This window comes from Marmota flaviventris, chromosome 12 (genome assembly GCF_047511675.1).
Source record: "Marmota flaviventris isolate mMarFla1 chromosome 12, mMarFla1.hap1, whole genome shotgun sequence".
NCBI lineage: Eukaryota > Metazoa > Chordata > Mammalia > Rodentia > Sciuridae > Marmota > Marmota flaviventris.
Window position 1 is genome coordinate 31,451,944 of NC_092509.1, and position 27,169 is coordinate 31,479,112.

At 37.4% G+C, this 27,169-nt stretch overlaps 1 protein-coding gene across 1 annotated transcript in view; it reads left to right on the forward strand.

Moving 5' to 3' along the window:
* Positions 1 to 27,169, forward strand: part of C12H10orf67 (chromosome 12 C10orf67 homolog) — a 122,287-nt gene that overhangs the window by 21,863 nt on the left and 73,255 nt on the right. Inside the window, exons 6-8 of the mRNA XM_034636807.2 lie at positions 4,997 to 5,147; positions 6,211 to 6,269; positions 13,670 to 13,735. Of these exons, the coding sequence (XP_034492698.2) occupies positions 4,997 to 5,147; positions 6,211 to 6,269; positions 13,670 to 13,735 (276 nt within the window). The remainder of the gene's footprint in view (positions 1 to 4,996; positions 5,148 to 6,210; positions 6,270 to 13,669; positions 13,736 to 27,169) is intronic.

Consider the following 27,169-nt stretch of genomic DNA (forward strand, 5'->3'; position numbering starts at 1 on the left):
TATTTAAAAATAATTTTGTGCATGAAACAAAGCTCCATAGTATATAATTTTCCACTTTGGCATCATGTTGGTGCTCAAATTTTTCAGAGTTGTAGCATTTCAGATTTCAGATTTTCAGATCAAGGAAGCTCAACCTATAGCAGGTCCCAGATATTTTATTAATGGTATTTCATTCTCACAGCTCAGTTTGCAGATGAGGAAGCATCTTGCCTGCTTGCCTAGGAGTAAGCAGAACATCCAATTTTCTGCATTTATTTTTCTTTGACCTTTGCATCAGCCTACATCTACTCTTATTTTTTGGAAAAAATAATTTAATGAAAAAGACTAAAAGCTATAATAACTTTTAATTCTGCCTTGAGCAAAGATATCAAGTTTAGCTGTGTCAAGGCAATTCTGGTTATTTCCCATGTGTGAAACACAAGGTGATACCTACCTAGCTAAGGTAGAGTTAAGGTAGGGTTCCTGCAATACTGAATGCAAATAGTATTCAGTATTTTCTTTAAAGAAAGATTAAAAACTAAGTTCTGGTTAGTATGGGGAAATACAGACACCCTTATAAGCATCTGGCTTTTGTTCTATAAAATGTATTGAACAATAGGCCTCTGGACATTGAGAATCTCTCAATTCTGTAAGAGAGTCCCTTACACTCTGGAAATCTTTACAACTTTAAATGCTGTCTTCAACAGGTTATCTGGTCTGTCTAGATGTTCTGGGGTAAGAATGAGGATGGACAGTGGCTCCATAGGAACAGCATGTAGGATCCTGCACCCACTCAGGTGCAATCAGTCTGTCCTGTGGATCACAATGGCATCCAGGAAACCTTGGTATTCTACAATAATTTGCCCCCCAAAGAGTCCACACCGGATTTTTGTAAACATTCTAAGATTTGTGGAGGCTGGGATAATTCCAATTAGTCAGGTTATAGATCACTTTCAACAAAATGTGTGGCCCTGTCTCCTGACCCTGGGCAATTCAAAGCACACCAGTGCGCATTTCAAGAACCCAGACCTGAAGGCCACAAAAGTAGATCAGAATTTGTAGCAAATGAATATACGGACAATACCTTTTAAAATCTAAGAACAAACTTTCCTCAGATTCCTTGCCACTTAAATTCTACATGATGTATCTTCCATATTTGAAATTTCATCTTATACAACTGCCCCCTCTAGTGGTATAAAAATCCCCCTGAGACTCCATCTAAATCTAATGTGCAATTCAATTTGGAACACAGAATTTGGAGGAACAATTAAAATTTTCAAAGCAGCACTGGAAATAACTTGAAAAGACCTGAAATAAGCAAGCTTTATTTGATTATCTAGAATTACCTAGTTTGTTCTTACTAATAAATTACATAAGTAGTTGTACAGTTAATAGGTAATTTATAGTTAATATTTCTGAGAGACATGTGATGAAACTGTAATAGGAAAGGATAAGTTTAATAAACAGCTAGTTTACCTCAACAATTTTGTGAGGCCCTAAGCAATTTAGCAAGACCCTGTCTCAAAAAAACAAAACAAAAGAAAAAGAAAAAAAAAAACAAGATGTGGTTCAGTGTTTAAGCCCTTTGGGTTCAATACCTGCTACAAAAAAAAATTTTAAAAACAGTTTAAATTCTATTATAAACAAAATGGAAATAAGAAAAGGAAGCTCTTCAAGTTATAGAACCCTCATTTCCAGGTGAGAAAATCCTTGACACAGAATTTTTTCTGAGAGCAACTTCATTCGGGAAAAGCATTTTATAATTTTTAATCTATGGAAAAACCCATGTGACCTTGCTACATACTGCTGTAGGTTACCATGCCGTCTCATGACTAATCAGTCCCCTGGAGAACTTATGGAGGAAGTTAGCCTGTCAGAGTATGTGTATGCATGTGTGTATGTGTGTGCACGTGTGTTTTAATTTCAATCAGAGTTGCTGCGTTGAACAGACTTGTCATTTTTCTTTCTTACCCAAATACCGATGAGCCATCACACACCCTCCCTTCCTTGGTGAACATGTCTGCTAGCTGCTGACAACTTTGAAACAGAGCTGTCAATCAAGACCAGCAGCTCTGCAGGGCTGCGCAGCCCCAGTGTGCCACTTTCCTGGTTGTCACTCATTGAGGAAGCACCTGCTCATCTCCGTGACTGTAATGAGGCATGGGCATACATTAGAACCCTACTCCTCCCCTAGCATCAAATTGAGATGTCCAAGTATTGTACATGGAGCCTGAAGAATTGAGATGCCAATATCACAGAAGGGAAACTGCTGAGAAGGCACATAAAGTGCTCTGAACCAGGACTTCCCAGACTCTACTGTTCATATGAATCACTGAAGATGTTGTTAAGATACAGACTCTGACATAGCAGAGCTGGGCTGGAGCCTGAGAGTCTGTATTTCCAGAAAGTTCTCAGGTGCTACTGGGGCTACTGTTCAGCAGACCACTCCCTAGCTAGGAAGGTTCTCAATTTTTTTTTCAACTCTTTTTAGAAATGATTCTTTCAAGATTCAGTTTGGGATTCTGAAAACTGGAAACCAGGATTCCGTCTATTTTGTGAATATTCACAAGAGAAATAATGTATGCACTTTCCTGAAGTCCTAGTTTTCATAGTATGATAGTAAAAACTTGAGAATGGTAAGTTTCTTAATACATTTAAAACTCCTGAAGGATCCTGGATTACCCACAGTTTCTCTTAGAGTATAATGTGACTTAAAAATAGCTACACCCAATCAACCACCTTTTAAGGATCACAATCCATCTTAACCTTGTTTTATTAATGCAGTTTACTTTAAAAGGAGTCTTGTGGTTTAAGCAAACCAAAATTGGTGATGTGGGCAGATGGCAGAAGAAACATCACCACAAAACCTGCCACTCAAGAGTGTAACAGAGAACCATAGCAGCCCAGAACTATCCCTTTGTTCATTTTGCTAATGAGTGTCCTCATTGCTGTGGGCGGCTGAATAGTTAATGACTTGCAGTTCCTACAGCGGACAGATGGTGGGGACAGAGCTAAAGGTTACCCTCATCAAAAAAAGAGGGTGGTTGAACACTGATGGGTGGAGGAAAACCCCTTGAATTTAATGTGTTTTCCTTGGGTCTTGCTTTCATACAGAGAGATTCCTAGATAACAGATTTAGGTGTTAGTTGCACTAGCTGTGCATTTTACAATTTATCTTGATTTTTTCAAATAGTTTTCCTTTAGTTTATTATAATGGATGCTTGTCCACTGGAGAGCTTCATAATCCACCATTATTGGGAAATGTATGTTTAACTCTATTAAGCCAGTACTGTTTGTTTTTTAAAAATCCTTTTAGTCTATACATACATTCTGTGATGGTCTCAAGTTGAGCTGTGTGAGACAAGAAGTTAATGATTGGGATTCTTGCTTTAGCTTTTATTATTTGGGGAGGGTTCTTCCTTTACTAAGAACACCAAGTTGTTTATTAACTACCTACTAGACTTGATAATATTTATTAGTAAAGCATGAATTGGGCTCAAATAAGTTAAATTAAATGGTAAATCAAAACCTTGAATATTTGTAATTGAGCTTAATACAAAACTCAGCATATTTTAAATCCTACTAACTCTGATATGTAAGAACATAACTTAGTAAGCTGGGTTTTTTAAAAGGTTCATTAATGTGTTACAAAACATTTCAATCATTTCTTGTTCTTTTGAACCATTATGATACAGGGGGAAACATTTAAGTAATTTACTTCCTGATATCTCTAAAGTTAAATAAGAGTCCAGTTCCAAAAGGAAACCAGTATATTAGAAGAAATATTTTGGTTTTGAGAAGATATTTTATTATTATTAATTTTGTAAAAGGGTTGAAATTCACCTGTAGATTACTTTAAAATTCAAAATTATTTGAAGACTCTAGTAATTTTGAAGTAAAGCCTGAAGACTTTTCTTTCTCTTTTAGCATAATAACATGAGTTTAATATTTTGAGATTATGTAACTGATTCAATATTTTGCCACGATGAAGTATTAAATTCTGCTTCAGCCTCCCCAATCCATTACATCTTAATTTTTTTTTTTAAATGTGTGGTGGTAAAATCTAGACAACCATAAGGGAGCATATTCAGATGTTTTCAATAGCTTTGAACCAGACAAGAAGAAGAGGAGAAAAAAGAGTGGCTGTCCCAATAAGCTTCTGTTGCGTAAGAAAAAGCCTCTCCCATAATGGACATGGCAAGATTTAAACAAAAGACGCACATAATAAAAATGTAAATGAGTTTGCTTTACTAAAACTATAACTTTAAAGTCTTTTGTTGTAAGTTATCCTGAAACCTTCTTACAAGGTAATCACTGTTTGCATAGAGATTTAAACCGAAGTCTTCAATAGCATTAAACGCCTGCACAGTCCCCGGGTGACAGGCATGCAAAGCCATGTTAATGTTCAGAATATGAATTGCCTCTGGGTGGCTCCTCCACCAAGCAGAAAACCAACTGCGTGGATATCCGTGCGCCTGATGGGCTCCATGCGGCTCCCAGCCTGAAAACGTCACCACTTTGACATGTGATGTGCTCCTCAAGACACTGGCAGCGCTGACACTGGGAAATGCCACAAAGGCAACAAGCCCCCCTCCTTAGCCTTGCACTTTGCCACCCCCTGGCGCTGCCCGTCCGCGGTCTCCCCAGCCTGCCTAGTTACAGGCGGACAGCACTTCAGACACACAGAGGGAAGTGTGGGTGGAGGGGCCCCAGCTGCCTCCCCGGACACAGCCTCCATAGTGAATTGACCTGAATGATGAGGGCATACAAACAGTATGATATGCATTATTCCTGTCAATAAAATGTCCCCATGTGTTGTGGGCTTTGTACAGAATGTACTGCAGCCTTTCTTCCAGCAAGCTCTATTTAGTCTCCTTCCTTTTTACTATTCATATTATAAGTGTGTAATAGAATTCAGAAAATTATATGATAGCTCTTCTGTATCAGTATTGTCCCCGTGTTGCATATTTAAATCCTCGGCTCCCTGCTTAGAAATATGGAATTCCCTATCTTTCAGGACCTCTTTGCCAAAGAGACCAGCTCTCCAAGACAAACCTTTGAAAAGGAAAACTCCACAGAGTACAAACAGGAGAATGAGAGACTGCTTCAAGTTATTGCAGATCTGGAAGAAGAAATTCGACTCAATATCAAAGAAAATTCAGTACTAGGTAACCTTTTGGAATCATGTGTGAGAAAAATTGGGCACTTCATAGATAAGTTTGTCCTTCCCACACATACGTTTGTTTGGTTATTTTCATTTAAAAGATCAACTTGATAGTCATCTTTGCTTTTGCTTTAAGATAGGACTCCAGGCTTGGGGGAAAAGATTTCTTGTAATCCTGAGCCCCATCTTATTACCTCAGGGTGTTATTTTCAAGCCACGTTTTGGCTTTTGCAATGCTCACCAGTGTTCTACCTCACTTAGAAATACGATTAACAGAAACTTTTGCTGATTTATCCTACATTCTTAAATGATTATCTGAACTATAGCGTCTGAATTCTTAAGTATACCTATTGAGATATGCTTTGTAGAGAAATACCTCTTTTAAAAAAAGTGCTACTACTCAATTATCTTTAATTTTCTATACAAATTTCAAATCAGATGCTCATGGGTACACTTTATACCCTTCTTTTCCTACTGTAAATATTGGTAAAAGTTGCATTTACATGACCAAAGTTAGATTGCTTCATTTAACTATTGTCTTTGTATTTAAGTTAATGGTTATGATGTCGCCCTTAATATTTGATATGAAAAGAAGTAGGTAATGAGCAAGGAATACAAAAATTATAGCAAAATATTGATCAAATCAGATATGGTAAGGGGTTCTTTTAGTATAAAGTTATGCTATACCAGCGTCACTCCGTTTCTCCTCTGCAGTGCTTTCTCAGGTTTTGGTAGTTCTTATTGAGTTATAAAGTGGCACCTGCTAAAGCATTCTGTATTGGCTGTGACTAACAGCAAAATGTCCACTGCTAGTATTGATGAATAGCTTTCAGCTCTCAGCCACACTTGGATCTTGAACTTACCTCTTAATCCCTATCTGACCAGCCGTCCGAACAGCAGGAAGAAAGCAGTGAATGTCAAGGGCAGTTGTGAAGGTCACAGTCCTGCTAGGACTTGCGTCCACCATGCCCACCAGTGGTTTCCCAGCCTGCCCTGAAGCAGGCAGCTTGAATACAGGGCATACGCATGTAATTTCATGGTTGGCCTCTCTCTCCTTTTGTTTACAGAAGATGAAATTATAAATCTCAAAGAGATTTCAGAGCAGGATCAGAGAACTATTCAACAGGTACGTAATATTTTCACATTGATAAATGACTCTTTTAAATTGAAATATCAGTACCACTGGCAAAATGACAATGTGTTCGGAGTATCTTAAGATGTAGAGAAAAGCTGTCATATGTTTCCCATTGTATACGTTTGATTAGGTATTTTCTAGTTCTTTTGGGTAGTAGTGAATTAGAGTTCTGTCTTGGAAATGCACAAGTGTATGGATGCTCCCTTTATTGGGGGTAAAATGGGCAGCAACCTTGTTGATTATAAGGAACTGAAGTTTCAGGACACGGGATGTGCAAAGACATGCTCATGGTTGTAAGGAAATTACATTACTAAGAATAAGCACTCTTAGTTTTAGATCCGATATTGGTTCACTTTCAGTATATGAATGAATGGGGCTTATGTTATCTGGGAAACCTTTATTTAGAGCAGGGAATTCTTTTTGGTGTCACGAAAATCAAGATTTCCCAGTACATCTAATGCAGCAGGACCATAGCAGTTCCTGCCCTTGCTGCACAACCCAGGGGCCCCTGCTTTGAGCTCTCTGGGTCCTGTACCTCCCCTATGTGGCGCTCAAAACACTTTGTAGTTATGATCAGACTTCCCCGCCATACTCCAGGAGGACAAAGACTGCGCTCAGTCTCTGGTTATGTTCCTAGAACTGAGCACAAGTGCAGGGCACCCTGAAAACTGGTTTTTGAGGGATTAACAGGAAGAAGATGTATTTAGAGTTCAAAAATCCATACAGGTGCTAGGCATAGTAATGTATGTCTGTAATCCCAGAAATTTGGGAGGCTGAGATAGGAGGATCAAAAGTTCAAGTCCAGCAATTCAGCAAGGCCTTAACCAACTTAGGGAGATCCTGTCTCAAAATAAAAAACAAAAAGGGGTAGGGATAGTGCTCTGTGGTAAAGCCCCCGGGTTCAATTCCTAGTACCCTAAACAAACAAGCAAACAAACAAACTAAAAAACACATAGGAGAGAAAGCAGATTCTCATGCCCAGATTATTCCAAATAAATTTATTTTCCAGTAACTGAACCAAATATCAATTTTAAAGTTAAAATTAGATAAAATTAAAAATCCAGTTTCTCTCCTTTTTTTATTGATTTAAAAAAATACAGCAGAATGCATTACAATTCTTATTATACATATATACTACAATTTTTCATATCTCTGTTTGTATATAAAATATGTTGACATCCAATTCGTCTCTTCATACATATACTTTGGATAATGATGTCCATCACATTCCACCATCCTTGATAATCCCCTGCTCCCTCCCTTTCCCTCCCAGCCCTCTGCCCTATCTAGAATTCATCTATTCCTCCTATGCTCCCCCTCCCTACCCCACTATGAGTCAGCCTCCTTATATCAGAGAAAACATTCAGCATTTGTTTTTTGGGATTGGCTAACTTCACTTAGCATTATCTTCTCCAAGGCCATCCATTTATCTGCAAATGCCATGATTTTATTCTCTTTTATTGCTGAGTAAAATTCCATTGTGTATATATGCCACATTTTTTTTTATCCATTCATCCACTGAGGGGCATCTAAGTTGGCTTCAGAGTTTAGCTATTGTGAATTGTACTAAAAATCCAGTTTCTCTATTACACCAACCACATTTTCAAAATTACAGTGGCCACATACGCCTAAGTTTAGGTTCATGTTTCAATTAGGTCTTATGTTGCTATTTGGAATGTTCTTCAATTTTATATAAAGTCACTTCTGAGAACTAATTTTTTAAAAATTAATTTATTTTTTATTTGTTCTACTTAGTTGTACATGATAGCAGAATGCATTTCAATTCATCGTACACAAATAGAGCACAACATTTCAATTCTCTAGTTGTACTCCGTGTAGAGACGCACCATTCATGCAATCATCCTGTACCTAGGGTAATGATGCCCATCTGAGAACTAATTTTTAAAGAAATGGTTACCCTGATAGATCAGAGTTGGGAAATGATTGCTCTGATCACTGAACTCTACAAAATGATTTTAGTCCTTGTGCTTCACCCCATTGCACTGGCCATGATGTAGATTCCTTTTTTTACTAGGGTAGCAACAGAATTTGTAAACAGACAACTTCAACCTTCTTGGCATTGACTTCTAGGGTTAAAAATGAAATCTCTGCTTCTAGTTTCACTTAACCTACCAGGGAACACCAGTTTATTGTAAATGTTTCTAAAACTCGTCTATACTACTATCAGCGAAAAGAAATTCCATAAGCTTCCTACTCTCTGAGAGATACGATAAAGAATTAAAACAAAAAAAAAATGTCAATGACAAGTCATCAATTAGGAAGAAACATACACTGCATGACTGGTTGTACCCTGTGTGAGTTTAAATATATCAGTTAAGTGCTGCCTCAGCTTTTGAGACCTGCACTGGTCATGGGTAGCCACTGGCCACATGTGGTTACTGAACACTTGAAATATGGCCAGTGCAACTGAAGAACTGAAAGTTTTTTTCTTTTGTATGTTTTTATTGGTGCATTATAATACATAATAGTGGGGTTCATTATGACATTTTTATGTATAATTTTTAGTTTACTTCCAGCTGCCAGCAAACTTCCAGCTGCCAGTTGATGATTGGCTCACAGCGGCCCCAGCAAACTTCTAGCTGCCAACTGATTGGCTCCTCTGCGGTGATGCTCATTGGGCTGTTTCCCTGCCCTTTCAGACCAGGGAGCTGCTCACTCGGGGACTGTTTTTTGGCTCTGCCCACGCGACCCAGCCAATCAGCCTCAAGAGCAGGAGGAGTGGGGGAGGTGGAGAGGCTTGTGGGAAGCTGGTGGTGGCAGTTGGGCTCTGAAGGTTTTTCCTGAGGAGCTGTTTTGTTTGGCGTGTGTGGTTCTAAAAATAAAGTTCATTTCTTTTGACAAGTGGCTCTCAACAATGGACCTTTATTTTATTCATTTGTTTTATTTAATTAATTTATTTTTTGTGTGGTGCTGGGGTTTGAACCCAAGCCCTTGTACATATAAGGCAAACACTTTACCAACTGAGCTATATGTCCAGCCCTGTTTTATTTATTTGTTTATATGTGGTGCTAAGAATTGAACCCAGTGCTCATACATGCTTTGCAAGTGCCCTACCCCTGAACTATCCCCTCATTGCTACATATTTATATGTGTACACAATATAACATATAGTTTGGTCAATTTCATTCCCAAAAACCTCCCCTTTCCCTCCCATACTCTCTCACCTGGGTCCCCTTCCTCTACTGGTCTTCATTCTAATTTTGTAAATTGCCCCCCCACACACACACACTTTTCCCTTTTTGTTCTCCAGCTTCCACATTCGAGAGAAAGCATGTGACCCTTGACTGAGTTTGGCTTCTTTCACTTAATATAATACTTTCACGTTCCATCTACTTTCCTGCAAATGACGTAACTTCAGTCTTCTTTATGGCTGAATAAAATGCCATTGTGGACATATACCATATTTTCTTCATCCACTCATCCATTTTGACACATACCTAGGCTGATTACATAACCTTGCTATGTGGATTGTGCTGCCATAAACATGGGTATGCATGTGTCACTATAGTATGCTGACCATAATTCTTGAGTATAAATACAGCTAGATCAAATGATGACCGTATTCCTAATTTTTTGAGGAAAGTCCATGCTGATTTTCATAGTGTTTGCACTAATTTACAATCCCACCATGTGAAAGTGTTTCTTCACATCCTCAAGTGTTTATTATTATTTGTATTCTTGATGATTGCCATTCTCACTGGAGTGAGATGAAATCTTAGTGTAATTTTGATTTACATTTCCTTAATTGCTGAGTACATTGAGTACTTTTTAGTATTTTTGTTGGCTATTTGTATTTTTTTCTTCTGAGAAGTGTCTGTTTAGTCATTTGCCCATTTATTGATAGTGTTATTTGGTTTTTTTGTTATTGTTTTTGGCATTAAGCTTTTTGAGTTCTTCATATATTCTGGATATCAAGCGTCTGTCAGAAAAGTAGCATCAACAATGTCTCCCATTTTGTAGGTTCTCTCTTACTTTTTCCTTTGCTGTACATAAACTTCTAAATTTGATGCCATCTCATTTAAATTTTTGGCATTACTTTCTGGGTTTCAAGAGTCCTACTGAGGAAGTTTTTGTTTTGTTTTGTTTTTTACTGGTTCTTTTCAGTTATACATGGCAGTAGAGTACATTTTGATATAATTATACATGCATGGAATATATCTTATTGTAATTAGGACCCCCTACTGAGGAAGTTTTTGCCTGCACAGATATGTTGAAGTGCCAACCCTATGTTTTCTCTTAGAAGTTGCAAAGTTTCTGGTCTAATTCCTAAGTCTTTGTTCCATTTTAAATTGACTCTTGTGCAGAGTGAGATAAGAATCTAGTCTCATTCTTCAACATTCAGATAACCAGTTTTCCCTTCATCATTTGTTAAAAAATGCTATCTAGTCTCCAAAGTATGTTTTTGGAGCCCTTTCAAGGATTAAATGACTGCATCTGTGTGTCTGTATTTGTGTCTTCTATTCTGTACCATTGTTCTACATGTCTATTTTTGTATCAGTACCATATTATTTTTGTTACAATAGCTCTGTAGTATAATTTAAGTCAGGCATTGTATCTCCAATATTGCTTCTCTTGCTTAGAATTGCTTTGTCTATTCTGGGTTTATGATTCTTCCAAATGAATTTTAGGACTTTTCCCCCCAATTCCTTTGAAGAATGTCATTGGTATTTTGATGGAGATTTCATTGAATCTCTATGTCACTTCTTGGTAATATGGTCATTTTAACAATATTAATTCTGCCTATCTATGAACATGGGAGGCCTTCCCATCTTCTAGTGTCTTCTTCAGTTTCTTTCTTCAATGTTGTATAATTTTTATTGCAGAGGTCTTTCATGAAGAAAGAATACTTCAGTAGCTTTTGTGTTTTAATTCCGATAATCTAAATTTTAATTAAATTTAATCTAAATTTTGTTTATTTTAAATTTAAATTGAATAACTGATACTTGTTTCAGTTATTGGGGAAAATCTTTAGGTATATTTTTAATTGCTTCGGTATGTGAATCTACTTTTTCATATACACAGTTTTTAAAATTTAAAAAAAAAACTCTAAAAACATAACTCTCAAGTTGATATATGTGTAAGTGACAGATACACAATGGATTTCAAGGATTTAATATAAAAATGAAAAATAGCTCACAAATAATTTTGAATTTGATTACACATTAAAATAATAATATTTTGCATATACAGGGAAAATGAACATTGTTAAAGTTACTTTTTTACCTTTATAACAAAGCTACTGCAAAATTCAAAATTATGTATATGACACATTATATTTCTATTTGACATATATACTTTAGACAAATATAGCACTTCTATCCTGCTTGATCATTTAAGAAAATCCTTTCCTCTTTATTTCTTTCTTTGTCCTGGAACTCCATACAAACATGAAATATAGGCACATTTTGATATTGAGCAGAAAGATTCTAGAACCCTAGGTTCCTGTTCCATTTCTGCCACTATGTCCCCTTGGGCCAGCCAGTCCCTTCTCCCCTCCCTCCTGTTTCTCCCAGGCTTAGTGTGTGTAGAATATGATAATGTAATGAAAGGGATTTGTCCATTAGAAAGCAGATCAGAATTGTGGAAGGAATGAGAACTGATATTTGCTGGTTTGTTTCCATGATACTTCACCAAGTCAGCAGTGCTTCTTAGGTTTTTTTTTTTTTTTTTTTTTTTTTTTTAAGTGCTAAACACTGTGCTACTGTGGAAAAAAATTAAAGTGCATATATTGACACAATTGACCTCAGCTGGGAGGGATACCCAGTCTAGGAGATAGATAAAAACATAAAGAAATGGATATGGCCATATTAGAAATATGCACGTAGAAAAAAGATACCTGGCCTCATTTGGAAGGATAAGGCTTCACAAACAGTAGTCCCATATCCTACTCTGAGGGAGACCCACTCCAAGGAAAGAAGTCAGAAGAGCTTGTATAAAACAGGCTATAGAGTATGAATACCTATAGTGTGAAATATGTTCATGGAACTGTTTGCAATTTGATATAGCTAGAGAATGAAATAAGAGTTAAATGAGACCACATGGTGAGAATTTGTGGTAGGTAAGAAAGAGGTTGAAGACTGGGGAGTGGGGAAGGGATAAGAAAAAAACAGAAGAATAAAAAGGACAACTCAAGATTTTGGATAAGCCACATCCCCCCCCCAATGATATTAAAAACAAATTGAAAATGGAACTGAATTTGGGTAGGCTGACCTCTTGCCACTGATGTGTGCTAAGCACTATCCAATGTGGAGTTCAGTAGCTTTTGTGTTTTAATTCCAATAATCTAATAACAGGGATAGACGTATCTGTCCTTCAGCTATGGCCACAATACAATCCATTCTCATGAATTTCATTCTAGAAAGGAGACAGACCAGGAGTTGGGGTTTTCAGCATGCTACGGTGCACTTATGAGGCATGTCAGAGATCCAGGAAGCCTAGACGAAAGATACTGAGCTGACTCCCACAAGAGGGGCTAGAGTTAGCCAGGAGAGAGGGAGAGTGGGAAGTTCATCCTAAGCACAACGAGGAAGCATCTTGCAGGGAAAGATGTGTAGTTTGCTAGAGCTGAAGGGTCCATAAAAGTAAGGGGTGACAAGGGACAGGGCACAATTGGAAAGAATTAATATTCATGTCAAGTGTTTGAATTACCTTCCAAGTACATCAAGGAGCCTTGAACATTGTGATTGGATCAGATCTGTGTTTCAGAAAGAAAATGAATGGAAGGTAGGAAAATGTAGAGCCAGAGAGACCCATTAAGAGGATACTTGGATAAATCAGGAAAACTATAAAACCCTGAAACAAAAAGGATGGTGACCTTGGGGTATCTGTTAAACTAATAAGTACATGAATTAATTGAGTTGAGTGGATGTCAAGGTCAAGGGTTTAATTTTACAAGTGTTTAAAACACACAAATGAATTATTATTTAAAATGCCATGCTAGTCACATGGGTACAATAGTGAAGTATATAGGCTTTTGATGGCTATTTTCAATCAATATGAATAGGCTTGATATTCACATAAATATAACACAAAAAACTAAGAGAAATGGGTTATATAAAGAGTAAAGCAAACTTGCTCTTGTGACATACTAGGACTTGCTTTATTATGTATTGGTCTCACATTTGTGAAAAGGGTCGGGTGAGGAAGGTTATAAATATATTGGCATTTTCTGTGTACATTTGTTTGCTTATACAATAATCCTATAATAATATCATTAACATAATAATCTGTACAAATTTAGTTTTTCCTTTGACCACACAGGAATGAATTTTTCTCATATCAAAAAATGTTTTTCCAAATTCTACTGAGGCAAAATTTCAGATGTTCTGTTCTTATCTTGAATTAAAATGTAATATTCTTCTCTATTTCAGTTAATGGATAGCAGAGAAAGATTAAGATATGAACTTGAGTGTGAAAAATCAGTAGTTCAAGATATGGTAAGATGATTTATTATATTTTTTTCCTAATGAATTTGAATCCAAGAATGTAATTTAAATCATGAAACTTCCATATACTCAATTTGTAACTGTTTACATCAAATTATTCATTTGGCCTTTATCAAAAAAAATGTAAGTGCATGCATGGCAAACATTTTAAACAAGCATTTTTGAGAAAACAGCTTGAGTAGCAGTATAATCGATATATTTATTAGGTGATAGAAACTTGCGTAAGAATAATGATTACCATTTAAAAGACTGTTCGAATTTTTTTTCATTTTATGATGGAGATCTAAAAACAAAAACAAATGAGAAAGCCCAATATTTTGAAGGATTTTCTATTTTTAGTTACAAATTGTCACAAGTGACAACAACAACAGAAAAAGAAGCCAGTAGATATTTTGGCATTCTGTGTTAGTCCCATAAGAAAACACTGCCTTTTTATGCTCTTTTAAGAGAACTTTCCAGACGGCTGGTCTTTTATTTTATCAGTTGACTCCCCACCCCCCGGCCCCCACCCCAGCCCCCGCCCAGCTTATGGTGTTGTACTTGGGCTTTCAACTGATCACCACTAGTATGTCTTTGTTACAGTAAACTGACTGTGTTTATTATAATAAAAAATAAAACACAGCTTGACTTGCGTTCTAAATGTGCTTGAAAAGAATATGATACTGTTTAGAAGAGAAAAGGTTGTTCATAGGAAATCCACACCACTGCAGATATTGAAACATTCGCTCTTTTACAGCTTGTCACACTTTGTGCCAAGTCATGACTGTTTCCCCAACTCTGTTTTGTTGCTCTCAGCACCCTGTGTTTTGGGTTCCTTGTCATAGAAATTAATGGAAACAATGCTCCTGGATTACAATAAAGCCTTCTATGAAACCAACTTGGGAAAGCAGGCGATGGGGAAAAATTATGGTCAGCAGCTAGTCACAAAAACCATGTGCTAACAAAATATGTTATTTTGAACCCTTTATTTTTAAATACCTGGCACATGAAAATAGTCCCCATAACCTGAATCTACTTGGTCAATTTCTTCTACCGAATCCTTCACCCTGCTCAGCCATTTCTGCGAAATCCAGGCTCTGCTTTCAAAATCAAATTTTTTAAAAATATATGCAATGTTGTCATTAAAAGAGGAAGCGTTTTTATAGGGTGGGAAGCAAATGTTACAGGGCTAGTTTGTTAGGGCAACAGAGAAGAAATTAAACCCCCCAGTTGATGGATTTTTGCCTTTATTAGGAGCAGACCTGATACCCTTTGAATTACTTTGCCTTTTTTTGTTTGTTTGTTTGTTTAACCATAATCATTTTACGGGTGCTATTGTACTCCCCACAGAGGAACCAATCACGTGTTATTTTCTTGGTTAGAAGTTTGCTGAGCCCCAAGCTGGTTGCCAAGCAGCCAAAGCCCACATCCCCAACCCCACAACAGCACCAGTGCCTTCAGGATGCTTAGAACTAGTTTGGGGTTTCATGTTTTCAATAGAGGGAATGGTTCTCCTTGTGGTCAGGGTTTCTATGGCGTACCTGCTTTGGGCCTGGGGAGGCCACTATTTCCCCCCTCACACCCCCAAGGCATTCTGCGGTGCAGTTGGAGGGAGACTGGCTTTGTTGCTCTTTGGGCTCCTTTGTTCAGTGTTGCACTCCTTTTTGTCCATAAATTAGGATTTAGGAGAAGTGGGAGAAGGTGGAGCGAACTATAGTCATTTTGTAAAAATCTAAAAAACGTTCTCGCTAAGAGGTTTTTGTTCTAGGCTTGTCTGTTCCTGTTTCCAGTAGAGTCTAGTGTAAAAGTCAAAGATCTGGTAATGAAGAGGCACGATCAATAAGAATAAGTAAGCAATGGGATTTTGAGTGATTGTATTTTTAGATTAATTTCGGGGAAACATATCAAATAATTTTGTATCTTCCTATAATTTCCAGGCCGAGTGTCTTTTATTTATCTTGAAGTTAACAAAAGAAGGAGAAGGTCCTCGTCAGAAAAGTACCACAATTTATCTCTTTCCCTGGCCTAATTTCTTTCATCCCAGTGCATGTGATTTCTCAGAACAATCAAGATAGGAAGGAGGTACAGAGTTGCTCTAGTCCCATTCTGGGGGCCCAGCACCAAGTGACCACTACATCCACCTGCTCCTGTAACTGAGTTCCTAATGTCTGAGTTCCCTTCCAGGCATGCTTCAAGGATGCCCAATCCTATTGCATGCGATGTGTCAGCATTTGCCCATCTAGCTGGGATGCTTCCTGTGGTCTGTGCAAACCTGCTCTGACATTGAAGTTCTTGGAATAGTGGCCCCTGAGACCCACATAACAGGAATAATGGTTGAGTGGGACTGTATCCCTATATGCCACGGCAAGCAGAGCAGCAAGTTCTACTGACCTTGGGGTCTCTGTTTCACTCTCAGTGAGTTCCTGCCCACCAGTCAGTCAAATGTGCTCCACACAGTCCCACACATCTGGTAGCCCTGCTTAATCTCTATAATCTGCTTATAAAGTCAGAGAGGCAGAGGGGAAAATCTTATGAAAGGAAGAGTTTCCTTGAACAGAGGTTCAAAGCTCATTAGAATGAGGCCCCCAAACAATACACCTTACAGGAAGTCAGCAGATATGTCTACTAAGAATCAAGAGGTTCATACCAAGGTGCCTCGGGTGCTGAAGTACTTGCCCTCTCCTAGTTGGTAGCTCCCAATCATCCTCCAGGTCAGAGGTCAGACACCACTTCCTTTGGGAAAACTTCCCTCCACAGCTTTCCCAGCCCAGATGAAGTGCCCACTGTCACATCACATAGCTCCTGGTTCTCCTCTGACAGCTCTGGACACACTCTATAGAGATGGCTTGTTCACTTGTCTTGTTGTTACTTGAAGTGAGCTACTTGAAAGCAACAATGGCATCTTGTTCCTGTTTGTACCCCTAAAGCCTATTGTGGTGGCTGCCATGGAGCCAGACGCTCAGTAAATATTTGATATGAGTAATAAAAGCAATGAGTATCCAAAATGATTAGTTGAAAACGGTAACCCACGACGGCAAGAACTATACATAGTTCAGCAAGCTAGTAATGCCGTTGATATACACATGTGGCATAGCTCACAATGTGCAGAATAACTATTATGTGGTTTTCACTATTAAGTTTCTGGTTCTTTCCCCAGTAGATATTGAACTTTTTAGTCTCAGAATCCCTTTACACTTTTAAAAGACACCCAAAGAGATTTGGTTTAGATGTGTTTTCTTTTTTCCTTTATTTATTTATTAGTTGTAGTTGAACACAGTACCTTTATTTTTATGTGGGGCTGAGGCTCGAACCCAGGGCCTTGCATGTGCTAGCGAGCACACTACCGCTGAGGCACAACCCCAGCCCTAGATGTGTTGTGTTTGTTGAAATTTGCTATCTGTAAAATTAAAACAGAATCAAGTGATTTTTAAAAATCATTTAAAATAACAATAAAAAGCCCTTTACATACTAACAAAAGTAACACAGTGTTTATAAAAATATTTTCCAAAACAGAAAATGTTTATATCTTCTTAGGATTTTGCAATTTTTAAAAAAATATCTGACTTCTTTGAAGAAAGTTGCATCCTCATATCTAGGTCTGCATTCTGTGTTATGACTAAATATAACATAGCCTCTGGAAAATTCCACTGTACACTTAATAGGCCATGAGAATGAAGAAAAGGCAATTAATTTCTTAATATTACTATGAAAATAATTTAGATGTCACAGAACCCCTAAAAGTCTTGGAAGCCCCAGATGACCTTGGACTGTGCATTGAGATCTGCCACTCTTGTTTAATAAGGAAATATCCTTAGCCAGATGTGATTAAGTTAAATATCTTTGTCCTTTTATGATTCTGATGCTCTTCCTTCTCATTTATTCACTCATTGTTTTCCTTGACACATCACCTCTACAATGTTATACTAATACCCCTTTGATGTACATAAGCCATTAATGCTGAGCTCATGCAGAAAATTCCAGATTCCCATTTGAGGAAATTCTCATGGATCTGTCAACAATGTTAGGCTGTTTCCTGCGGGTACTATGTAGGTATTGTGCTGTTATATTCCTAGCTGGTGGGCAAGGGGCACAGGCAAACATACTACTAAGATAGGATGTAGATATAAACCATACTGATTAAAAGCTTACAAGAAGAGAGTACACAGGGAGAAAATACTCCCTTGATCTTTTATTAACCAACCAAAAAGTAAGTTTGGGCAAGATGAATCACAGAAAAAAATGCAGAAGAGGGACTCCACTTTCAGTAACTCTTTGTAAATTATAGGGGAATTGGAAAGAGAACTGGGACCATCTAGTTCACTGCATTACAATGAGCTTCCTGGCCAGAAAATGTCTTTCTTAAAGAAGAGCAGCCAGAATTGGGCTAGGAAAGATGGCACTAAATCCATCAGTATCAGCAGCTGTTCAGAGTCTCACTTCTGTCCTGCTGAGCCATCTCACTGGCCAACCAACAGAATGAAAATGGAGGACTTCCTGAGCCACAGGTTTATCTGTTCCCATTAGTAAGGTCTGAAGGCTCTGTCCCCTCCAGGATGAGTTGGTCACTCCATCATTATTCACACTACACTTAGCAATGAAAGCAATGATCATAATGATAGAGGGACAACTGATCCTGGTTTGCCCAAGCCTCTTCTAGGCTTAGCACTAGAAGTCCTACTCCTAGGAAACCCTTCAGTCTTGGGAAACCAGGATGGTTTGTCACCCCAGTGGCTAGAGACCTGGACGCCTCTATTAGTTCAGCAATTCCGAATGGACATAAGTTCATGGATCACCAGCAATGTAACTGAGGGGATTCTGAGACAGAATTGAAATTTGATGGGAAAGAAAGCCCAAACTTTTAAATATTGATCACAATGATATTGATTACTAGAAGAAATTATCAAGTGATCTAATCATTCAAACCAACTCCCACTAGAAAAAAATCCAAATATATTTTGGGTAAAATATTACAAACTCCTTTGTGAAAGCATCAGAGAGTTGACAGGGGAGAGAAGGATTTCTAAGTCAAAACTCAAACATCCAAGGAAACACAGCAGGGTCTACTGAGTATTCCAAGCTGTTTGCCTAACGGGAATTTGACAATCTGTACTAAACAAAAGTCACAGTCCAGGGCATGCTGGAGACTGTGTGTAGGGTGTGTGTGTGTATGTGTAGAGGTGATCAACACTGATTTCCCACATTAGGCTGAGAACCAACAGGTCATTTCAGTAAAGTGAATGTGAGCCAAAGGTAATCCTTCAGCCTCTCCAATACCCAGAGGATCACAAAGGAAAGCTGCTTCCATATTGAACAAAGCATGGGAGACAATCTCTTCCTGAGAGATTTTAACAGTAGTTAGGGCTCCCAGTTGGTCTGCAACTCAAATTTATATCCAAGGAATTCAAAGCCCTCAGTTTAGTTTTAAGTGAACAGGAAGAATCTCTGACCGAAGCCAATGAAAATACTCTCTGTAAGAAAGTACTTTAATCCTGAGCCTCAGAGAATTACCAAAATCTCCCCTTACAATTATAAGACTATTGAATATCACACAGTCAAAGATAAGGAAGCAGCCATGTGCAGTGGCACACACCTGTAATCCCAGGGACTCAGGAGGTTGAGGCAGCAGAATCGCAAGTTCAAAGCCAGCCCCAGCAAAAGTGAGGCGCTAAGCAACTCAGTAAAACCCTGTCTCTAAATTTAAAACAAAATACAAAATAGGGCTGCGAATGTGGCTCAGTAGTTGAGTGCCCCTGGGTACCCCCAAACCCCACACACAAAAAAAGGAAGCACGTGTGATAAACAATATGGAGTAGAAACAACTTTATGGACTGCAAAAAATTGGAGTTTTCTTACATTATTTATCATTTGTGGTAATTTGTTTTTACAGTGGGACTAGGGCTCAGTCCTAATCAAGTATATGGCCATATATGCCTAGTTGGACTTCAAAATTATTATGTATCAGTGATTGCTATAATGCCTCCCGTTCTTTCCGTGTAGAAAGCAGGTGGAGTCTCTAGTGCTGATCCTATCTCCCATCTTGGTACGATGGCTGTGTGGAGACAAATAACTTGTCTTTTTAGTTCCTGGGTCTTTGGATAGAGTGACTGTACTCAAAGAGTCTCATTTGCACCTGCACCTGATCTAGATAAAGAGATCCCAGAATAGCAGCTGATGCTATAGCAGGATGAGGGTTCTGGAGGTGTAGGATGAAAATTAATGGATCTCGATTATGGGGAGGATGTAAAACATTTGAGCCAGAGGGCAGAACAGTGCAGGAAAACATCTTGTGAATGTCCAGTATCTATTTGTGATAAAAACTGGAAGTAGAAGTGAACTTCTTCAAGATGACAAAAAATAGCTATTTCATGTTTCATGGTAAAGACTAAATGTTGTAAGCCTAAAGTCAGAAATGAGACAAAGATTTCTACTCTTACCACTTGCATTTGACATTGTAGTTTAGGTGCTAAACAGTGCAGTGATACAAATAAAGGAAATAGCTGCCATCCAGTGTAGAAAGGAAAAAGTAGACTTTTGTTCTTAGAGGACATGATCATTGTTTTTTAAATATTTTTATTTGTCATAATTTATTTATTTATGTATTATATGTGGTGCTGAGGATTAAACCCAGTGCCTCACAATGCTAGGCAAGCGCTCTACCACTGAGCCACAGCCACAGCCCCCAAGGACATGATCATTTATATGGGAAATCCTAAGAAATTTATCAAAAACAAACAAACAAACACACACACACACAAAACAATAACAACAAAACCAACTACTAGAAGCAATAAGTGAATTTAGCAAGGTTGTAAAGATCAAGATACAAAAATCATATATTTCTATATATAGGCAATGAATAATCAAAAATTGACATTTTGAAAAACACCCCTTTCAATAGTATCAAAAGCATGAAAAACTTTTGGATAAATTTAACAAAATATGTACAAAACTGGTACAGTGGATAACATAGAATATTGCTGGAGAGAGATACCATGCTTAAGTTTTAGAGGATGCATATTACTAAACTTGTCAATTTCTCCAAATTGATTTGTAGCTTCAATACCATCCCAATCAAAATCCCAGCAGACCTTTCTGTTTAAATCAGCAAGCCCACCTTAAAATTTATGTGGATATACATAGGATCTTGGGTAGCTAAAATATTTTTTTTTTCAAGAATACAGTTGTAAGACATATACAACCTAGTATCAAAACTTAATGTGAGACACCCACCAGAGCACAGCCTGCAGCACGGGACTGCCCCTTCTGACCAGCAGACTACAGCAAGAGGGCAGGCCCATACTGGCCTGCTCAGGACCCAGGCTCAGAGTAGGCCATGTCCATCCCACCACCTGCAGACACCTGCCAGAGCCCAGCCTCTGGCCAAGGACTGCCTCTTTTTGACCAGCAGACTACCCCTGGAGCTCAGGCCTGGACCAGATCTGCCCTCACCAACTTGCACAAGATGTAGGTCCAGGATCCACACTGCAAGAAAGGAAGACACATAGGCAACATGAGAAAATAAGGGGGGAAAGTGCTCCAAACAAACCCGGATAATACAATAACAGAACCCACGGACAGCAAAGTTGATGAAATGTCAGAGAAGGAGTTCAGAAGGTTCATAATTAAAATGATCTGTGAATTAAAGAATGACCTAAATGAGCAAATACAGGCAAAAATTGATCATTCCAACAAAGAGATAAGAGAGTAAATACAGGTAGCAAAAGAAGGAGATAGAGACTTTGAAAAAAAATTGCAGTCAGAAATCCTTGAAATGAAGGATAAAATAAACCAAACAAAAATCTCAATAGAAAGCATAACCAACAGACTAGGTCACTTGGAAGAAAACACCAGAAAATGAAGACAAAGTATACAATCTGGAAAAAAATAAAGTTGACCACGCAGTGAAGGTAGTAAGAAACATCCAAGAATTATGGAACAGCATCAAAAAACCAAATCTAAGAGTTATTAGGATAGAGGAAGGCACAGAGCTTCAAACCAAAAGAATGAACAATCTTTTCAATGAGATAATATCAGAAAGTTTCCCAAGCATGAAGAATGAATTGGAAAACGAAATACAAGAGGCTTACAGGACACTAAATGTACAAAATGACAACAGATCTACACCAAGGCACATTATACTGAAAATGCCTAGCATACAGAATAAGGATAGAATCTTAAAAAGCCGCAAGAGAGAGGAATCAGATCACATATAGGGGGAGACCACTTCGTGTATCAGCAGATTTTTCAACCCAGACCCTCAAAGCCAGGAGATCGTGGAACAATATATACCAAGCTCTGAAAGAAAATGAGATGTAATGTAACCAAGAATCTTATATCCAGTTATATCCAGCAAAACTAAGCTTTAGATTTGATGATGAAATAAAAACCTTCCATGATAAACAAAAGAATTTACAACTAGAAAGCCTGCACTACAGAACATCCTTGGCAAAATATTCCATGAGGAGAAAATAAACAAGGATGAAAATCAGCAGAGGGAGGGGTTACACTAAAGTAAAACCTGATCAGAGGAGAAACCAAGTCACGTTAAATACCAAAAATAACAAAAATGGCTGGGAATACAAATCATGTCTCAATAATAACCCTAAATGTTAATGCCCTAAACTTACCAATCAAAAGACATAGACTAACAGATTGGATCAGGAAAAAAAAAAAAGACCCAACAATATGCTGCCTCCAAGAGATTCATCTTGGAGACATCCACAGATTGAAGGTAAAGGGTTTGGAAAAATCATACCACTCACATGGACTGCAGAAGCAAGCAGGGGTTTCCATCCTTATATCAAATAAAGTAGACTTCAAGCTAAAGTCAATCAAAGGGGATAAAGAAGGACACTACATACTTCTCAGGAGAACCATACACCAACAAGACCTGACAATTATAAACACATATGCCCCAAACAATGGAGCATCTACGTTCATCAAACAAACTCTTCTCAAGTTAAAGAGTCAAATAGACCACAACACAATAATTTTGGGTACTTTAACACACCTCTTTTACCACTGGATAGATCTTCCAAACAAAAGCTGAACAAACTATAGAATTTAATAAAACAATAACTTAGACTTAACTGACATATATAGAATATTTCATCCTTCAACATGCGATTACACTTTCTTCTCAGCAGAACATGGGTCCTTCTCTAAAATAGACTATATATTATGCCACAAAACAACTCTTAACAAATATAAAAAAGTAGAGATACTACCCTGAATTCTATCAGATCATAATGAAATGAAATTAGAAATCAATGATATAAAATAAGAAATAAAAGTTACTCCAACACCTGGAGACTAAATAATATGCTATTGAATAAACAATGGGTTACAGAAGACCCATTACTCCTCCTTGATTAAAAAATTTTTGGAGGTGGATGAGAACACAGATACAACACATCGAAATCTCTGGGACACTATGAAGGCAGTTCTAAGAGGAAAGTTCATTGCATGGAGTTCATTCCTTAAAAGAAGAAAAAGTCAACAAATGACTTAATATTACATCTCAAAGCCCTGGAAAAAGAAGAACAAATCTATACCAAAAGCAGTAGAAGACAGTAAATAAAATCAGAGCTGAAATCAATGAAATTGAAACAAAAGAAACAATTGAAAAAATTGACAAAATAAAAAGTTGGTTCTTTGAAAAAATAAATAAAATTGGCAGACCCTTTGCCAAGCTAACGAAGATTAGGAGAAAACTCAAATTACTATCATATGTGATGAAAAAGGAAAGATCACCACAGACACTACAGAAATGCAGAAGATAATTAGAGATTACTTTGAAAACTTATACTCCAATAAAATAGAAAATATCAAAGGCTTCGACAAATTTCTAGAGTCACATGATTTGCCCAAATTTAATCAGGATGATATACATGATTTAAACATATAAATTTCAAGTGACAAAATAGAAGAAGCCATCAGAAGCCTACCAACAAAGAAAAGCCCAGGACTGGATGGATACACAGCCGAGTTCTACAAGACCTTTAAAGAAGAACTGATACCAATACTCTTCAATTTATTTCAGGAAATAGAAAAAGAGGCAGCACTTCCAAACTCATTCTATGAGGCCAATATCACCCCAATTCAAAAACCAGGCAAAGACACATCAAAAAAAGAAAACTTCAGGGCTGGGGATGTGGCTCAAGCGGTAACGTGCTTGCCTGGCATGTGTGGGGCACTGGGTTCGATCCTCAGCACCACATAAAAATAAAATAAAAGATGTTGTGTCCACCGAAAACTGAAAAATAAATATTAAAAAATTCTCTCTCTCTCTCTAAAAAAAAAAAAAAAAAACCTTCAGACCAATATCTCTAATGAACATAGATGCAAAAACCTTCAGACCAATATCTCTAATGAACATAGATGCAAAAACTCTCAATAAAATTCTGGCAAACTTAATACGAAAACGTATCAAAAAGGTCGTGCACCATGATCAAATGGGATTCATCCCAGGGGATGCAAGGGTAGTTCAACAGACAGAAATCAATAAGTGTAATTCATCACATCAATAGACTTAAAGATAAGAATCATATGATCATCTCTATAGACGCAGATAAAGCATTTGACAAAATACAGCACCCCTTCATGTTCAAAGCACTAGAGAAATTAGGGATAACAGGAACATATATCAACATCACAAAGGCTATCTATGCTAAGTCCCAGGTCAACATTATTTTAAATAGAGAAAAATTGAAGGCATTTCCTCTAAAAACTGGAACAAGACAGGGATGCCCTCTTTCACCACTTCTATTTAACATAGTTCTTGAAACACTGGCCAGAGCATTTAGATAAAAGAAATTAAAGGGATACACATAGGAAAAGAAGAACTCAAATTGGCACTATTTGCTGATGATATGATTCTATACCTAAAAGAACCAAAAAAAAAATTCCATCAGCAAACTTCTAGAACTAGTAAATGAATTCAGCAAAGTAGAAGGATATAAAATCAACACCCATAAATCAAAGGCATTTCTGTATATCAGTGACAAATCCTAAGAAAGAGAAATGAGGAAAATACCCTATTTACAATAGACTCAAAAAAATAAATAAATAAAATACTTGGGAATCAACTTAGAGAAAGAGGTGAAAGAACTATACAATGAAAACAACAGAACTCTAAAGAAAGAATTCTTTGATATAAGGAGAGCAACTAAGAACAGAGCAGGGAGGAAGAGCATGAGGAAAAGATTAACATTAAACAGAGACGAGTGGTGGGAGGGAAAGGGAGAGAGAAGGGAAAATGTATGGAAATGGAAGGAGACCCTCGATGTTACACAAAATTATATATAAGAGGTTGTGAGGGGAAAGGGGGGGAAAACAAGGGAGAGAATTGAACAACAGCAGATGAGGTAGAGAGGGAAGATGGGAGGGGAGGGGAGGGGGGATAGTAGGGGATAGGAAAGGTAGCAGAATACAACAGTCACTAATATGGTATTATGTAAAAATGTGAATGTGTAACCGATGTGATTCTGCAATTTGTATTTGGGGTAAAAATGGGAGTTCATAACCCACTTGAATCAAATGTATGAAAGATGATATGTTATGAGCTTTGTAATGTTTTGAACAACCAATAAAAAAAAAAAGAAAGAAATCAAAGAAGACCTTAGAAGATGGAAAGATCTGCCTTGCTCTTGGATAAGCAGAATTAATATTATCAAAATGACCATACTACCAAAAGCACTGTATAGATTTAACACAATTCTGATCAAAATCCCAATGGCATTCCTCATAGAAATAGAAAAAGTAGTCATGAAATTCATCTGGAAAAATAAGAGACCCAGAATAACTAAAGCAATCCTTAGCAGGAAGAGTGAAGCAGGTGGCATCACTATACCAGACCTTAAACTAGACTACAGAGCAATAGTAACAAAAATAGCATGGTATTGGCACCAAAACAGACTGGTAGACCAATGGTACAGAATGGAGAACACAGAGACTAACCCACAAAATTACAATTATATTAGACAAAGGTGCCAAAAACATGCATTGGAGAAAAGATAGCCTCTTTAACAAATGGTGCTGGGAAAACTGAAAATCCATATTTAACAAAATTAAACCTGTATCTCTCACCATGCACAAAACTCAACTCAAAATAGATCAAGGACCTAGGAATAAAACCAGAGACCCTGCATCTAATAGAAGAAAAAGTAGGCTCTAATCTCCATCATGTGGGATTAGGCCCCAACTTCCTTAATAAGACTCCAATAGCACAAGAATTAAAATCAAGAATCAATAAATGGGATGGATTCCTTGCCTTTGCCTCCTCTTATGCAGCAGGGTATAAATACTCATACCATTGTAAATAATAAAAAAAAAAAAAGAAAGAATCTGTGAGGTGAATAGAGAGCCTACATCTTGGGAGCAAATACTTACCCCTCACACATCAGATAGAGCACTAATCTCTAGGGCATATAAAGAACTCAAAAAGCTAAACACCAAAATCACAAATAACCCAATCAATAAATGGGCCAAGGACATGAACAGACATTTCTCAGAAGATGATATATAATCAATCAACAAATATATGAAAAAATGTTCATCATCGCTAGAAATTAGAGAAATGAAAATCAAAACCACACTAAGATTTCATCTCACTCCAGTCAGAATGGCAGCTATTTTGCATACAAACAACAATAAGTGTTGGCGAGGATGTGGGGGAAAAGTTACACTCATACACTGCTGGTGGGACTGCAAATTGGTGCAGCCAATATGGAAAGCAGTATGGAGATTTCTTGGAAAATTGGGAATGGAACCACCATTTGACCCAGCTATCTCTCTCCTCGGTCTATACCCAAAGGACTTAAACAGCATACTACAGAGACACAGCCACATCAATGTTTATAGCAGCACAATTCACAATAGCTAAATTGTGGAACCAACCTAGATGCCCTTCAATAGATGAATGGATAAAAAAAAATGTGGCATATATACACAATGGAATATTACTTAGCAATAAAAGAGAATAAAATCATGGCATTTTCAGGTAAATGGATGGAGTTGGAGATGATGCTAAGTGAAGTCAGCCAATCCCCTAAAACCAAATGCCCAATATTTTTTCTGATAAAAGGAGGCTGATTTATAGTGGGGTAGGGAGGGGGGAGCAAGGGAGAAACAGACGAACTCTAGATAGGGCAAAGGGGTGGGAGGGGAAAGGAGGGGGCATGGGGTTAGAAATGATGGTGGAATGTGATGGACATCATTATCCAAAGTACATGTATGAAGACACAAATTGGTGTGAATATACTTTGTATACAACCAGAGATATAAAAAAAATGTGCTCTATATGTGTAATATGAATGCATTCTGTTGTCATATATAAATAAAAAATTAATTTTAAAAGCCTACAAATAAATTAATTTATAGTTATATTAGTGAAGGTAAAGCAGTATTGGCATAAGGATAAACATATAGATTGATGAAATAGAAGAG